We start from the raw sequence: 17,633 nt of genomic DNA, 5'->3' as shown, positions 1-17,633 counted from the left end.
GAAATGGGGAGACCCGGGTGCCTTTGCCACCTCAACTCCCTCTGCCTATCACAATGTTCCCTTCCAGCTTCCACATTCACTGTCTTCTGTGGTACAGACCAGAATCTGGGTCCTGGATGGCTCTCCTCCAGAACTCATCAAGACTGTAAAACACTTGCTTTCCTTATTTCTTTTCCAAAAAGTGAACAGATGAAGCTTGTATGAAGGACCTTCTCTCTTCTTTTAACTTCCCTTTCATTCTTGATCCCTGATCCTGTCCATAAATGCTAGTTGCGCCTACCAGCATCCTTAGTTTTAGCATTATTTCTTCCTCACTAGAATATAGGCAATTTGAGGGCAGAGGTGTTTGCTCTCTGCTCCATCACCTATATAAATAGGTCAAGAGTTATTTCATCACAGCTGTTCATTAATTGTTGTTGGAAGATATAAAACATTTGCTCAAAATAATTTGCTCCTTCCCTTATCTCTGGGCTGCATTTGGAGCCCACTCAAGCACACAGATCACTTAAAGTTGAATGTTATTGTCCCTGCAGATGATCTGCTCAGAGCTGCCCACTCAGTTCTGCCAAAGAGAAGATGCCAGGGCGTCCTATGAATGGACTTGCTCAGTTTGCATCCAGCCACAGGAATTAACCTGTTTTGCATCTAAGCTGTTCTACTGATCATATCTCATTTCATCTGCCATTGTGCTCCTCTACCATAGGTATTCCATCCTGCTGACGTAGTAAGAAGGAAGTAGAAGTTACCATAGATGCCTTCATACAACAGAAAAGCACAAGAAAAATAGATTATAAATCTCATAAAAATTGATGATTCTGAAAAAGTTTCCAGGAGTCTAATCATTCAGGGAATATCCACATATCCCGTCAAAGTGACAAGCAATTTTGTCTTACCTTAATGGTCTGTCATGAGGAAACGGACACCACAATTTCTAAGTCTTTTTGCATTTGTAGGTAAATGCATCATAACTGGGTATAATATGTTCTAACATTTGTTGAACTTAGGACAAAAGGACAAATGAAGATGCATATAGCATATATCTATGTATGATTAAATGTTAAATAAGATACATTTGATTCTCCCACATTGAAATATTGTCCTATGAGCATAACTGAGTGAGTAAATTCTAACAAATTACTCCTGAATCTGTAATCTGGAAGTTAGTGTTCATCCAGTAGAATCACAATTCCTAAGAAACTGGAAACTTTCCTGGAAGGGAAAGGAGGCCTGTGACCAACACTGGGCTAACATGGGCTGCCTACCTGTTTCATCTAATGAAAAAGAGTTTCCTGAAGCTGATTCTTACAACTAAGGGAACAACTGTCAGGTGGGCTGTTAACAGAAATAAGAAACATTAGCAAGAAATGTAGTGCCTGTGACTGAAGGCATTCCACAGTATGGCTTTGGAGACATAGAATTGACAGAGATTAAAGAAAGTCTGTAGTACTTAGCATTATAGACCATGCTGCTGCTACTGCTAAGTCGCTTCAGTCGTGTCCGACTCTGTGCGACCCCATAGACGGCAGCCCACCAGGCTCTCCCGTCCCTGGGATTCTCCAGGCAAGAACACTGGAGTGGGTTGCCATTTCCTTCTCCAATGCATGAAAGGGAAAATTGAAAGTGACGTAGCTCGGTCGTGTCCGACTCTTCGTGACCCCATGGACTGCAGCCTACCAGGCTCCTCCATCCATGGGATTTTCCAGGCAAGAGTGCTGGAGTGGGGTGCCATTGCCTTCTCCGTATAGACCATACCTGGGTTTAAAGCTGCAAATGCCTCTTTCTCTGTGAAGTCAATGTCTGAAAGGATTTTCACAGATGTTTGGTAATGTTGACAGTTAGAAACACTTGCATATTAGGTTTCTGACCACATATTGCACAAGAAGAAGAAGAGGCCTCTACACGTGTGTTGAGATTAGAGAGATTTACTTAGTAAGAGGATGAAAGTGATGAGGGAATCGCATAGACCACAGCATTGCAGGAGAATTTATAATGAAATCTTACAGGCCAGACAACGCCTGGACTTTACCAGATGGACCTCCAGATTATTTTTCTGGATGGAGCTGTTTGAGAAGGAAGAAGGGATGGTAACAATATTATAATATATTGGGTTGGATGGGAGGCTGACGACATCAATTCAGCTGGAGACCAATGGAAGTATGTTGAACCTCTAAAGCTAGATTTCTACAAAGCAATCTTTCATGTAGGGGAAGAAAGAGCTCCCACCTCTAACCACAGAGGAGACCTCAGATCAATTTTGTAAGAGGCATTGACATATATAGTATCCACTAATTAATTTTTGTGTTTGTGGGATGAAGGCAAGAAGTTATCGTAGAATGACACCTTCCCTTAGTACCTAGAAGCCCTAGTATATATGGTATAGATTTGGGTAATCAAAGTACTGCCTAGATCCTGGGAGGCAAAAAAATTCTACTCACTTGTTTCACCTAAGGCAGGAGAGGGTATTGTGCTTCAGACTGCACCAGAAGCAAACCCCACCTTGGGAGTCCAGAGATTAAGATCAAGAAATGAGGGGAGTCAGAGTGATGAGTAGTTTTAGATCTACAGTTGAAATGCTTTGTAGACAAACTACTCTGCTCCTCTTGTAAGAGAGAGCACACGCACCAAAGAACTACTCTCTTCCAGTGAGCAGGAGCATGATACCAGGCTGGTTCCTGACTCTGAACAGGCAGGATAAGTGGCAGAAGATCTTCTCTCAACCTGAATGCTGCCAGATTCAATCAAACAAGAGTTGCATATTTCCCAGTTTGAACCAAACATTCTACTGATGCAGTGGGACTTGTACCTGGGTTGGATAGAGAAATCCATATTTGATGAATTCATGCACCCAAGAAAAGGGCCAGAGACATAAAAGACCAAAAAGTTACAGAATTATTGAAAGTGTTCCCACAGAAGAGTTCTTCTCTAATCATTACAAAAAGCAGGGAGTGTGATATTACATACGACAGAGCAGCCCAGATCCACAAGTAAATACTGTGATTTGTTTTCTCTTTCTCAACTTGTAGGAGGAAATTTGCAAGGGGCTACAAATATTTTTCTAAGAAGTTGTAATGAGATGGAGAAAATCTTCTTCATCAAAATTCCAAGGATTGATAAAGGCATCTTGAGGACATGAGACAGGCAATTGGAGTGAAAAGGCTGGTAACCTCTCTTCAAGGGAAGAGTCACTTGTCAGGAGAACTTGGCTTTGAAAGGAGATAGACAGTGAGGGGAGTGCCAACAAGATGGTAGAGGCTATGCAGTGTAATTCCTTGTATGACAACCTCCAGAAGTTCAGTGAAGTTATTAGGCCAATAAGATGATTAGTTCAAATGGATCATTTCAGTGGAATGCAAATAGGGAAGATCTGAAATATCTGAAGGGATTTAGCAATTGAGAAAGCCCCAGGAAGGGACTATGAGGATGTAGAGGTCAAATATTACTGAAGACCAAGGAGAGCTTTTGACCATTCTAGGATATAAAAGTGAGTTTCAGAGCATGTTTAATAAGTTGACAAATGAGTTATGCAAGCGTGCATTTCAAGAGGTGCCAGACCAGATGAACTTTGTATCTTTGGGTTATTCAGTGACAAGTGACAGGGTGTCATTAATTGGTAGTGCATGTGGGGGTTTTATGTTGGGTAGAAAATCCAAAAAAAAAAGTGTCTCCCTATTCAGGCTGGATGAGTCTGTAACACTATAAGTCAACCATGCCTTTGGCAGGAGCTGAGCTGATTTCTTCCTCTTCTCAGATGTTTCTACTGCTTTCACCCCGGGAATAACCCCAGATAGAGACCTCATTGTGAGCCAAGTATGGGAACTGAATCAACAACTTCCCAGAACATCCTAAACAATCACTTCTCTGTCTCTCTCTTCACCAGACCTTATGACTCTGATTAACAAGCATCTCCCTTGGCCTTTTCTTCCTCCTTAGAATTTCACTCAGTCCAGAATAACACTCAATTTCCCTTTCAGATACTATATCATAGAACTTATTTGTATTGGCTCAATCAACTTTCTATGCATCTCTAGCTCTGAATACTCTTTACAAACCTAGTCTTGCTTTGGGTAGTTTGGATGAGGGGGTGAAGGGTGACTTAGTTGGAAGAGTATTTTGCCTAGACAAACCCCAATTTGTAAAAGTCAATAAGTTAACTTGTAAAAAGATGCTCAAATTCACCAGTTATCAGGGAAATAAAAAGTGAAAAATATACCAATTTTCATTTATCAAATTGACAATCAAGCTAATAATGGCCAGTGTTGGCAAGGCTACAGAAAAAATGGGAACTCTCATACACTGTGGGAATGTAAACATGCACAGCATTTTGGGGAAACAATTTGACAATATATCAGTGTTGTAAATGCACAATGCATTTTCATTTTGAAATTCTACTTCTAGGGAACTATCTTAACAGGAGCAAAGCCATAAATGCTCAAAGAATCATGTCTAAGGGTGTTATGGCTGAAACTGCTAGTTGCCTACCTACTCTCTGTCCTTTCTGTTTCTAACTATATATTTTGTGGTAGTGATGTGCTTAACTAAAATTTGACATTTCTCAGACTCCTTAATAAGACAGGGCAAGACAATGAGATACAAGCAGAAATCATTGGGTTGGACTTGAGAAAAAGCCTCTTACCTGTCCCTTCTTCTCTTTTTTGTGATGTGCAGAACTTGTACATGATGGTTAGGGCTCCAGCAGCCATCCTGTGACCTCAAGAATGGAAATCACACATCAAGGAATAGAAAAATATAAGGAGTTTGGGAACTTGGTGCTTCATAGAATTACTGTGGCTGCTCTGCACTGATTCTTACAGAGTTTATCTGAAAACAAGAGAAAAACAAGCTCACAATTTATTTAGGTCATCATGATTAGATCTCTCTCAATAGCAGCCAAATGTATTTCTAACACAGAAGTTTGCTGTAACACTGCTTTAAAATAGAGGGAATAATGTAAGCAGTAGAAATGCCTCTGGCTCCCACTTTCCTGAGATTTTCTAGATTGAACTCTAGTTTTAGTACAAGAAAATCCTGACATTGAACCCCCTTTTTTTCTTAAAATAACTTGATCTTGGCCCCACTTCAGCGTATTACTCTCAAACTGCTAGAGAAGCAAACTTGTAAATATTTTTAAAGTTTTGGAAAAAAGAAGACATAAAGTAAACAAGATTCAATAACTGTATAAACTGTATGTGTGCTGTACTTACTAAGTCATTTCAGTCATGTCTGACTCTTTGAAACCCTATGGACTGTAGCCTGCCAGTCTCCTCTGTCCATGGGATTCTCCAGGTGAGAATACTGGAGTGGGTTGTCATACCCTCCTCCAGGGGATCTTCCCAACCCAGGGATCAAACCTGCATCTCTTATGTCTCCTGCATTGGCAGGCAGGTTCTTCACTACTAACGCCATGTGGGAAACCCATATAAATTGTGTATAAAACCTCAAATTGTATCAACCAAAACTGAGAATTGGGAGAAAGAGAGGAAATATACTCAGTTCTCATTGAACATGGGAAAGGAAATAGCATTCTATGCATAGCATTGATGATAAGAGGAAAAAACAGGTTCAAACTCATTTTTATTTATTTATAGAAAACTACTAATAAAATTGAAAATAGGATGGTTATCAAAACCATTAAAAAGTAGAGAAGGTAAAGAAATAGAGTCTATATGAGTGGTCTGCAGACTTTTTATGGCAGGGTTGTGAAAGACAAAAGATTTTAAGCAGGCAAGCCCACCATATGTACACGTATTAATTGTGAATTGCATTTTTAAAATCATACACTAGAAACTAAAATCTATTTAAAAATCTCTAAAAATATGAGATACCCATATCCATGAAATAAACAGTATTTTAATACTTGCAGTTCATGATGGTTCATACAACCTTAGCTTATACTTCAAGACTCAATATGCATTTATAGTAAGGTTTATTATTAATGGTAGTGGAGACAAATCCATATTTCATAGGGTATTCTTGAATTTTTGTGTTTGAATTTTTTACTTCAAAAATTGAAGCAAGGACATTTAGACTATTTACATTATTCTTCTATTTTAAAGCAACATTACAACAAACATCTGTGTCTGTTAGAAATATACTTGGCAACTAGTAAGAGATCTCTTCATGACCTAAACACTTTGATTTTTTTTCCCAATATTTTCCCTCCATCTCCAAATGTCAAATTTTACCAATATATACACTATTTCTAATTTGATGCTAAGATGTAAATTTCCTCCTCCAAGATTCTTTTCTAGGTTTATACTTGGAAATATCCAAACATGTTATTTGTATTTAAATTTTTGGTGAGTTTCTTGTCCAGCTTAATTCAGTCACCAATTTTACCTCATAATGTGTTGACAACTTAATCAGGTGTATGGGAGGGTCAGCTGTCTTCTTCTTGTTCTTTCCCTTACATGTGTTTTCTCTGGTTCACACATGTCAGGAGAGCTTCTTACCTTAACCACTCTATTCTGGTTAATTCAGTGATGTTCATGTCTCCTCAAGAGCAATCATCTGAAATTTACCCAGCAAATGAGAGTACCACTCTCGACCTTGGCATTTCTCTTGAGGTAATTCACTCACCTGTTACTGACAAACAGACCAAGTCGGGGTGTCAGGGAAATTCTATTACACGCTATGAGTGGGTTTTTCTTTCTTATTGTAAATAAAAATATAGATAGAAAATTCTTCTATTTTATTCTTCTATTTCAGTGGATCATCTCAGGTAACACACTTTGGAGACTACTACTTTATCTAAAAAGTTAATCTTTTTTTCTCATTATATTTTAAAATGCATAGACAACCATACCCAGGGGGAATATAGAAGAGTGCTTATGATCAATTAAAAAAATGGACAGAGGAACTGAATAGACATTTTAAAAAGAAGACATACAAATGGCCAACGGGTACATGAAAGACGTTCAACATCTCTAATCATCAGGGTAATGCAATCAAAATTACAATAAGAAACCATTTCACATCTGTTAGAATGGCTATTGTCAAAAACACAGGAGACAATAAGTATTGGTGAGGCTCTGGAGAAAAGGAAATCCTTGTCCACTGTTGTTGTTTAGTTGCTAAGTTGTGTCTGACTCTTTTGCAACCCCATACATAGACTGCCAGGCTCCTCTGTCTATGGGATTCCTCAGGCAAGAATACTGGAGTGGGTTGCCATTCCCTTCTCTAGGGGGGTCTTTTCTGACCCAAGGATCAAATCTGAGTCTTCTGCATTGCAGGTGGATTTTTTTTTTTTTTACCACTGAGCCACCAAGGAAGTTCTAGTCACTGTTAGTGGGGATGTAAATTGGTACAGCCTTTGTGTATAACAGTATAGAACTTTCTCAAAAAATTTAAAATAGAACTACTATATGACCCAGCAATTTCACTTCTGGGTATATATCTGAAGGAAATGAAATCAGGATCTCAAAGATATGTTTGCCCCATCCCCCAACTCCATGTTCATTTCAGTCAAGACATGGAAACACCTAAATGTCCATTGGTGGATGAACAGATAAAGGAAATATTCTTCCATAAAAAGAAGGAAGTTTTGTCTTTTGTGAGAACTTGGTGGACCTTGAGGGTCATATGATAGGGGAAATAAATAAGACAGAGAAAGGCAAGTACTATATGATCTCACTTACATGTAGGATCTAAAAAGCTGAACTCATAGTAATAGAGAGTAGAATGGTCATTGTCTGGGCTGGTAGATGGGGAGATGTTGGTCAAAAAGTACAAACTTTAGATAATTAAGACGAATAAACTCTGGGGATCTACTGCATGGCAAGGTGACTGTAATTAATGATACTGCCTTATATACTTGAAACTTGTCAAAAGAATAAATCAATCCTAAATGTTATCATCACACACACACACAGTCATTATGTGAGGGGTGAGAGATGCTAGCTATCCTCATTGTGGTAATTATTTTGCAACCATACATGTATCTCATGATCATGCTGTGTACTTTTAAACTTACATGTACTACATGTCAATAATATCATGATAACCTGGAAAAATAGAATGTTTATGATGGTTAGATTTATAAGGTGTGATAACAAGTGATTCTTTATTCTTCTGTACAGTTTTCTATATTTTCCAAATTTTAAATAATCAACATGGATAATTTTTATCAGGAAAAAGCCCTCTAATTTTTTACTTTCTGCTTTGACTCATTAGGCAAGGAGAGACTCTAGTGCTCAGCGGATCAGAGTGGAGAGGGGCGGGGAGCAAGCAGAGGAGGAGCCAGAGGTCTGATGCTCTCACCAGGCAGTCATGGACTCCTTATGCAGCAGCTGGCTCCCCACCCAGCCACTGATTCTCCAAATCAGCCTCATTTTTGGTGAGTGACAGGATGGGGGGGGGGGTGCAGGTGGAGCTGCTCCTGGGACAGGGTGGTGAGAGGCTGAGGAGTCAGGTGTGAGGAAGACTGGTGGGCAGCTAGGGCTTGCCTGGTATCAACATCCTGTTTCTCAAGCTTCTTTGAGGGTTGAAGGGGAGGAAAGAGAAACAAGGGCCTTTCTGGAATGTCTGCAAGTTCCTCAGAATGGGAAAATCACCATCAAACCCTTACTCCAAAAGGCAGTTATTAGCCCTGCTTTGTGGGGCTGCTGCTGCTGAAATGATTAGAGCAGTGTCTCATTTTTCAGATTCTGGTTTGGTTAAACTATCTTCACAATCTCAGGCCCTTCTCTCCATCCCCTCCCCCTCCCCCAACCCTCAGACTTCCTTCTTCTCCTTACAACCTGAGAGGGACAAGTGGGGTGAGTGAGGGACCTGGACAAGCTCCCATTGCCCCATATTCAGGGACATCTGAGCTGTGGGGACATCTGCAGAGGTGGGAGGTAGTGGGGTTGCGGGGAGGTGGGGGAAGTGGAATCCTGACCTATCATATACTGATGACCTTTATGTGTGGTTACAGTTGTTTTCAACTCTGTGGAGGCTGGGATAAGGCTGCAGATGCTGTCTTGTGTGTGGGTTGTAACCTGGCCCCCTGACTTTGTACCCAAACCTTTTTATGGTACAAAGTAAGGCTGAACTCTGCAGTCAGACCCAGTGGGTCACAAATTCTGGTCCTGCCCCATATTGGCCATAAAATCTTCGGCCAGCGTATATACCCTGGGACAAGTGGGCTTTACCTGTCTGAGCTTCAACTTCCTCACTTGTAAAATGGATAGAATAACACCTAACTTCATGTGTCATTTGGGAAATTAAATGAAACAGAGCACATTCTGACCAGTGTCTGACGTAGGGACACAAAATACTCATGTATGTCATGTTATACTTTTCTATCTTGATGAAAGATTTGCAAAGAGACATTTAAAAGAAAAAAAGTATTGTTTCACTGTTTCATAATTGATGGCTTTCTCATAATCCAACAGTTTAAAAAGAGAAAAGATTTTCCTTTTGAAATCAAGGGGATTGTGGTAACACAGAGATGGCACACTTTCCTAAACTCCTCACCCACCTCCACCTCCAGGACCATGTTTTGTCTCAGACTGCAGAGAGGCTGCGGAGAAGGCAATGGCACCCCACTCCAGTACTCTTGCCTGGAAAATCCCATGGATGGAGGAGCCTTGGTAGGCTACAGTCCATGGGGTCGCTAAGAGTCGGACACGACTGAGCGACTTCACTTTCACTTTTCCCTTTCATGCACTGGAGAAGGAAATGGCAACCCACTCCAGTATTCTTGCCTGGAGAATCCCAGGGACGGCGGAGCCTGGTGGGGTGCCGTCTATGGGGTCGCACAGAGTCGGACACGACTGAAGCGACTTAGCAGCAGCAGCAGAGAGGCTGAGGAGGGCTGCATGGCCCTCACTGTCCTAACCCTCCTCACCCCCTACTCCCCACATAGAACTCTGACCTCTTAATTCAGGGATAGGGGAACCTCTGCTTTTTAAAAGAAATTACTCTCCTCTCACTCCTTCTGACCCTTTCTTCCCTCCCCAACCTCTAGGAAAATGACCCCATTTACATTTCTCAGCAAGGAAACAACTGCTCCCTTAGTGCCTTCCATCGTCTGAATTCTCTTTCCTTTTTCCAGTCAGCAAATGCTAAAATTCCCTCATTAAGGTCATGGAGTTTGTGTGACCAGTAAGCAGTTTAGGTTGTCCTGATTCTTGGTTTGTTTGTTTTTGAGGTGTAGTTACATCTAGGCTGGCCCCTCTGTGCTTCCAGAGCTCTTCCACTGTTCTGCCATTATAGCACCTCTCAATGTTTTGAGAGCTGTGTAGGTGGGAGGGCAAGGGCTACACAGGAAGCCATCTGCCCATCTGCTCTCTGTCTGTGCACTTTAGTTGCCAAACAACCACTGAGGGCTGGAAGTCCCCCAGTGAAAGTGCAGCTGTTTCCGCCTTGCCCAAACAGGCATCAGCAGATTGAGAGCGACAATAACAAGGCTGTGTGTATGCAAGTCCCACTTGAGAGGGGAGGGCAGGTAGCTGGATGGGTCCAGTGGCTCTAGCCACAGTGTCCTTTACATCCCTTAAACAGTGACAAAACAAGAACTCTTTCCTGTAAATGCATCCTGGATTACAGCTGATTCAGGCAGTACTGGTTTCATATTTTTAAGAATTGATGTTAATTGAACTAGTGAGTGCTTCTCCTTCATTTAAAATTATAATCTCAAGTCATTTAAAGGATATGGCGTCATATCATATCGTATCTAATTTCAGCTCCTTGAAAATTTGCAAAAGAAAGTTTTATGGGTGTATTTTTTCATGTGTCCTTAAGGCAGGGCACACAGGATGTTTTGGTATATGTGAGAGATGGAAACGACCTCATTTACATTGTTCTTACCAGCCTCTCAGTCATTGTTGGATTTGGTCTTTTTCTGTCTGTTCTAATGGATTCCAGAAGTTGCACTAGAAAAAGAATTGGAAATCAGGAATTGGGATCTAGGGATAGTGGCACCAGCTTTTCTCCAGTCTTTTTTCTCAGTTTTCTTGTAAATTGTAACTTTATCTCCCTGATCATGTAAAAGATATTTTCTGTAGCCTGAGAGAAATAACTTGATAAATTTCTTTAAATATAAGAGAGAGAGAACAAACAAAAAGCCAGAAAAAAACAAACAAACAAAAAAAAACCTCAAAACCCAAGAGTCAGGCAGCTTGCAACCACACAAATATACACATCTAAGCTTTACAGCTGTATGGAGCTCTTGCAAACTCTCTTCATTAAATTGCTAGTCTCTGGAAATTCTCTCATTCCTATCTTTTCCTGAATTCTGACTATTTGCTTTCTCTATAGTGATTTAGTTCCCGCTTCGAAAACACCAAACATTGCTTTGCAGTGTTTTGTCTGAAAGAAAATGAAACCGATGAATTACCACCACCAGAACACCCGCACGATCTGGTGTCTCTACTCTTTCAAAACCCTTCCTTGAAAATCTAAATACCCCAAAAAAGAAATTAAAAGCATGAAATAACCATGTATACAAAGAAAGTTAAACAAAACTCTTTTCCGCTTAACTTTATGCAAATATATTGAAAACTGAGATGCAGTGGCTCTAGAAAAATATAATTTACCAATACTGAGTCCAGAAGAGAAAAAAATCTAAGCAGATAAATTACCTGCTATGGAAACACACTCCTGTGTTTCTCCTCTACTCTCATACTGCTAGCACACTATTTCTGATGCTAGATGTAAGAGTTCTTATCCCCACACCAAGTAATTTTGTCATTTACCAGTTACCACCTAGGCTTTCTACAATTTGACTCAGTTATAACACTACCTCTCTGTCAGATCAGCTTGTCTGATCCCACAGATTAAAGGTTCAATCCCTTATTCTGTCCCAACTTCAGATACTTGTAACAAGTCCAGGTTAGCTGTGCTTCTGACACACTGGCTATAAATTAGAGGTTCCCATGATCTTTTTGTCAGGTTTGGTTAATTTGCTAGAGCAGTTCACAGAACAACAGGAGATCAGTTTACTTACTAGATCACTGGTTTATTATTTGAAAATGTAACTTCTGAACAGCCAGATGAGCAAGATGGATCAGGCCAACTGTGTGGGAAGAGGTGCTGAGCTTGCATGCCCTCTCTTGGTGTGCCACTCTCCAAGCACCCACTTGTGTCCACCAACCCAGAAGCTCTCCTAGCCCCATCCTTTTGGGATTTTATGGGGACTTCATTACACAGGCAGAATTGGTTGAATCACTGGCCACTGATGGTTAAACTCAGTTGCTAGCCCTTCTCCCCTGTCAGGGTAACAGAGTGTGGGACTGAAAGTTTCAACTTGCTAACAGGGTTGGTTCCCCTGAAAACCAGCTCCCATCCCAAGGAGCTTTCCAAAGTCACCTAAGGAACATAAATTTCAGTTGTGGTATAAAAGGGATTTGTTAGGAATAACAAAAGACACCCATTTCACCTTTGTTGCTCTGGAGCTAATTCAGGAACTGGGAACAATATTCAGTTCAGTCATTCAGTAGTGTCCACTCCTTGTGACCCCATGGACTGCAGCACATCAGACCTCCCTGTCCATCACCAACTCCCGGAGCTTACTCAAACTCATGTCCATCAAATCAGTGATGCCATACAACCATCTCATCCTCTGTCATCCCCTTCTCCTCCTGCCTTTAATCTTTCCCAGCATCAGGGTCTTTTCCAATGAGTCACCTCTTCACATCAGGTGGCCAAATATTGGAGTTTCAGCTTCAGCATCAATCCTTCCACTTCAGGACTGATTTCCTTTAGGATGGACTGGTTGGATCTCCTTGCAGTCCAAGGGACTCTCAAGAGTCCTCCAACACCACAGTTCAAAAGCATCAGTTCTTCAATGCTCAGCTTTCTTTATAGTCCAACTCTCACATCCATTCATGACTATTGGAAAAACTACAGCTTTGACTAGGCGGACCTTTTTTGGCAAAGTAATGACTCTGCTTTTTAATATGCTGTCTAGGTTGGTCATAACTTACCCTGGGATGCTTATGTAGGAAGCTGCAAAGACTTTAGGAGCTATGTCCCAGGAGTAATAGACAAATACATATGTTTTTCATATAAATCATAATAACACATTACCTTATTTTAAAAATAGGCTAAATTGTCTAAGACCTACTCTTTAAAAGGTAACAGGCACAGTAGTTTCATAGATTAATTATAACTAAAGTTTACAGAACAGATGATTCTACCTTCACCACTATAATTTAATAGTATTATAACATACTAGTTAATACAGTTAGACCTGTGTTAAATATGATTAACAAAGGCAACTTAGGTGATCAACTTTATTTAATACTTCATGAAGTGGCCATTCTCCATTTCCAAGGGTCCAGAAAACTGCAAAATAGGATGAGTTGCAGAAAGCTTATATAAGACAAAGAATAATGAATAAGGAAGGGAAAAATAGAAAATAAATAAGGAACAAGAAAATAAATGCTGAGCCCACAGTTGGTCTGGTGTGTAGGGATTGGCTGACTGAACATTTCATTTTCTTGTCAAGTGGAACATTTATAAGAATATGAAAGTTACTTAAGTTTGAGTTTGCTGACATGGCACCCCAGACAGGAGTGGCTCAATCATGGGCCTAGAAATTTATTTCAACAGACCAGAGAAAGAAATGAGATATAAAATTTCAAAGAAGAGCATTCTATTATCATAATATATCATATTATTATCATAATATGATTTAATTTTTTACTTGAAAAATCCAAAAGAATCCATAGAAAAATTATTACAAATAATAGAATTCAGGAAAAGAGTTGTATAAAAAATTAAATAAAGAAATAAATGAACATATTACACGATACTAATAACCAGAAAGACATGACATCAGGAAAACAAAATGCCTAATGTGTAAACATAACAAGAAATGTGTCAAAGATACATGACAAAAATATAAAATGCTATAGAAGCACACAGAATAATTACTGAACAAATAGAAAGAAGTGAAAGTGAAAGTGTTAGTCACTCAGTCATGTCCCACTTTTTTGTGACCCTATGGACTGTAGCTTGCCAGGCTCCTCTGTCCATGGAATTCTCCAGGCAAGAATACTGGAGCAGGTAGCCATTCCGTTTTCCAGGGGATCTTCCCGACCCAGGGATCAAACCCAGGCAGACAGATTCTTTACCCTCTGGGCCACCAGCGAAGCCTGAACAAATAGGAAAACATATCATATTACCCAATAGAAAGATTAAATTGTAAAGAAATTGGTTATCCTGAAATTAATCTATAGATTAAATGTAATCCTAGTGAAAAAATTAACAACGAAGTTTTTCTTTTTAAATCCAGATTGTTTATATGGGAAATTATGAGGGAAGAACACTCAGAAACATTCTGAAAAATAAGCATAATTGAGGGAATAGGTCTACCAGACGTTATAACATATCATAAAACTACAGATGTTAAAGCAGCAGAATGTCAGCACATGAATAGACATAAGTTCAGAAAAGACACAATAAATTATTTTGAGGCAGTTCGCTAGCCATAAGGGAAAAAACATTATATTCATACCACATATCTCATATCAAAATAAATTCTACAAGGACCAAAGATTTAAATATATCTGGAAATTTCCTCTGGAAATGGATAATAGTGATAGTTACACAGTATTGTAAATATACTTAAGACAGTGATGTGTACACTTCAAAATGTTTAAAATGGTAAATTTTATGTTATGTATATTTTTAAAATTTTTAAATTGAAGAATAATTGCTTTACAGAATTTTGTTGTTTTCTGTCAAACTTCAACATGAATCAGCCATAGGTATACATATATCGCCTTCCTTTTGAACCTCCCTCCCATCTCCCTCCCCACCCCACTCCTTTAGGTTGATGCAGAGTCCCTGTTTGAGTTTTTGGAGCCATACAGCAAATTCCCCTTGGCTATCTATTTTACATATGGTAATGTAAGTTTTCATACTACTCTTTCCATACATCTCACCCTCTCCTCCCCTCTCCGCATGTCCATAAGTCTATTCTCTATGTCTGTTTCTCTCTCCATTGAAGCCCTGTAAGTAAATTCTTCAGTGCCATTTTTCTAGATTCCATATATATGCTTTAGAATATATTTATCTTTCTCTTTCTGACTTACTTCACTCCATATAATAGGTTCTAGGTTCACCCACCTCATTAGAACTGACTCAAAGGTGTTCCTTTTTATGGCTGAGTAATATTTTTTGTGTATATGCACCACAAATTCTTTATACGTTTATCTGTCAATGGACACCTAGGTTGCTTCCATGTTCTAGCTATTGTAAATAGTGCTTCAATGAACAGTGGGATACATGTGTCTTTTTCAATTTTGGTTTCCTCAGGGTATATGCCTAGGAGTGGGATTGCTGGGTCATATGGTGGTTTCATTCCAAGGTTTTTAAGGAATCTCCATACCATCTTCCATAGTGGCTGTATCATTTACATTCCCACCAACAGTACAAGAGCATTTCCTTTGCTCTACACCCTCTCCAGCATTTATTATTTGTAGACTTTTGGATGACGGTCATTCTGACTGGTATGAGGTGATATCTCATTGTGGTTTTGATTTGCATTTCTCTAATAATGAGCCATGTTGAACATCTTTTCAGGTGTTTGTTAGCCATCTGTATGTCTTCTTTGGAGAAATGTCTGTTTAGATCTTTTCCCCACTTTTTGATTGGGTTGGTTGTTTTTCTGGCATTGAGTTGTAGGAGCTGCTGATGTATTTTGGAAATTAATCCTTTTTCAGCTGTTTCATTTGCTATTATTTTCTCCCATTCTGAGGGTTATCTTTTCACCTTGCTTGTAGTTTCCTTTGCTGTGCAAAACTTTTAAGTTTAATCAGGTCCCACTTATTTATTTTTGTTTTTATTTCCATTACTCTAGGAGGCGGATCATAGAGGATCTTGCTTTGATTTATGTCAAGTGTTCTGCCTATGTTTTCCTCTAAGAGTTTTATAGTTTCTGGCCTTACATTATGTCTTAATCCATTTTGAGTTTATCTTTGTGTATGGTGTTAGGAAGTGTTCTAATTTTATTCATTTACATATAGCTGTCCAGTTTTCCCAGCACCATTTATTGAAGAGGCTGTCTTTGCCCCATTGTATATTCTTGCCTCCTTTGTTAAAAATAAGGTACCCATAAGGTGCATGGATTTATTTCTGGGCTTTCTATCTTGTTCCATTCGTCTATATTTCTGTTTTTATGCCAGTACCATAGTGTCTTGAACTGTAGCTTTGTAGTATACTCTGAAGTCAGGAAGTTTGATTCCTCCAGCTCCAATCTTCTTTCTCAAGACTGCTTTGGCTATTCGGGATATTTGTGTTTCCGTATGAATTGTGAAATTTTTTGTTCTAGTTCTGTGAAAAATGCCTTTGGTAATTTGATAGAGATCACACTGAATCTGTAGATTGCGTTTGGTAGTATAGTCACTTTCACAATATTGATTCTTCCTACTCAGGAACATGGAATATCTCTCCATATGTTTATGTCATCTTTGATTTCTTTTTTGTTAGTGTCCTATAATTTTCTGTGTATAGTTCTTTTGCCTCCTTAGGTAAGTTTATTCCTAGATATTTAATTCTTTTTGTTGCAATGGTGAATGGGATTGATTCCTTACTTACTGTTTCTGATTTTTCACTGTTAGTATATAGAAATGCAAGTGATTTCTTGCCGGAGTCCAGCTCCAGCAGCCAGGGAATCGCCCTGAAGGGATGAACGGGGTCGGTGAATGATGCAGCCTCTCACTCATTTGGACTCTATCTCGGCGGAGAAAATGATGCAGTCTCTCGCTCAAAGCACTGGGCTGCATGTTTATTTTAAGCATCAGGTTTTCTTTTATACTTTTACAAAAACATTAGGTCAGAAGTGTGACATCTTCGGTTTCCCCTCACCCAGATTTACTGTCTCCATTAATCATTGTTGTCCTTCAGAGTTCCCTCTTAAGTGTCCTTGTGATAACATTGTAACTCAAGTTTGTCTCTGGGCTGTATATCACATTTCTCAGTTTATTTCTTATCTCTAAATCCTGTTATCCCCTAGTAACTTAAGCTCATCATCTCCTAAAAAGCCTTTTAGCTATTAGTATCTCTAAAATACCTAGTTTCCATAAGCTATAGTAAATTACGCCAACACTACAACATACCTTAAACTTTTAGCCTCTAACTATTCTTAATTATTCCTAACCCCTATACTCAGCAAACTTCTTTTGCCATAAACATTCCCCTTACAGGCAGGTTTCAGATAACAATGTTTCCCATGGTCTCAAGCTGCAGCCTATGTGCTCATCCTGGGGCATTCTTTGTAAAGATCCTTGAACAAATGTCAATAGTTAACTTTATGGATTATAACATTCTTTCCAGCCAACTCAACCGGAGGAAGGAAAGGACAAGTCAGAATCACAAGACCTGACTCCTTCATCCCGAGACCGTGCCTGTGGGATGAGGAGAGGGGGTTGGGGCCGTGCCTCCATTTTGTCAGTAATGCCTATGGCGGCTCCCGACAATTTCTGTGTATTGATTTTGTATCCTGCAACTTGGCTAAGTTCATTGATTAGCTCTAGTAATTTTCTGATACTATCTTTAGGGGTTTTCTATGTACAATATCATGTCTTCTGCAAACAGTGAGAGCTTTACTTCTTCTTTTCTGATCTGGATTCCTTTTATTTCTTTTTCTTCTCTGATTGCTCTAGCTAGGACTTCCAGATATTATTATTAATTATATAGTTAATATA

The 17,633-nt window shown here is 39.4% G+C and overlaps 1 protein-coding gene across 1 annotated transcript in view; it reads left to right on the top strand.

The window, feature by feature from the left end:
- The first annotated feature begins 8,231 nt into the window (after positions 1 to 8,231).
- LOC145507502 (CD48 antigen-like) overlaps positions 8,232 to 17,633 on the top strand; it is a 36,896-nt gene continuing 27,494 nt past the window's right edge. The window contains exon 1 of the mRNA XM_081494080.1: positions 8,232 to 8,332. Coding sequence (XP_081350206.1) covers positions 8,266 to 8,332 — 67 coding nt within the window. The 5' untranslated portion in view covers positions 8,232 to 8,265. The remainder of the gene's footprint in view (positions 8,333 to 17,633) is intronic.

This window comes from Giraffa tippelskirchi, chromosome 5 (genome assembly GCF_054371585.1).
Source record: "Giraffa tippelskirchi isolate mGirTip1 chromosome 5, T2T-mGirTip1v1.2.pri, whole genome shotgun sequence".
NCBI classification, from domain to species: Eukaryota; Metazoa; Chordata; class Mammalia; order Artiodactyla; family Giraffidae; genus Giraffa; species Giraffa tippelskirchi.
This window is presented reverse-complemented; position numbering and strand designations above follow the sequence as displayed.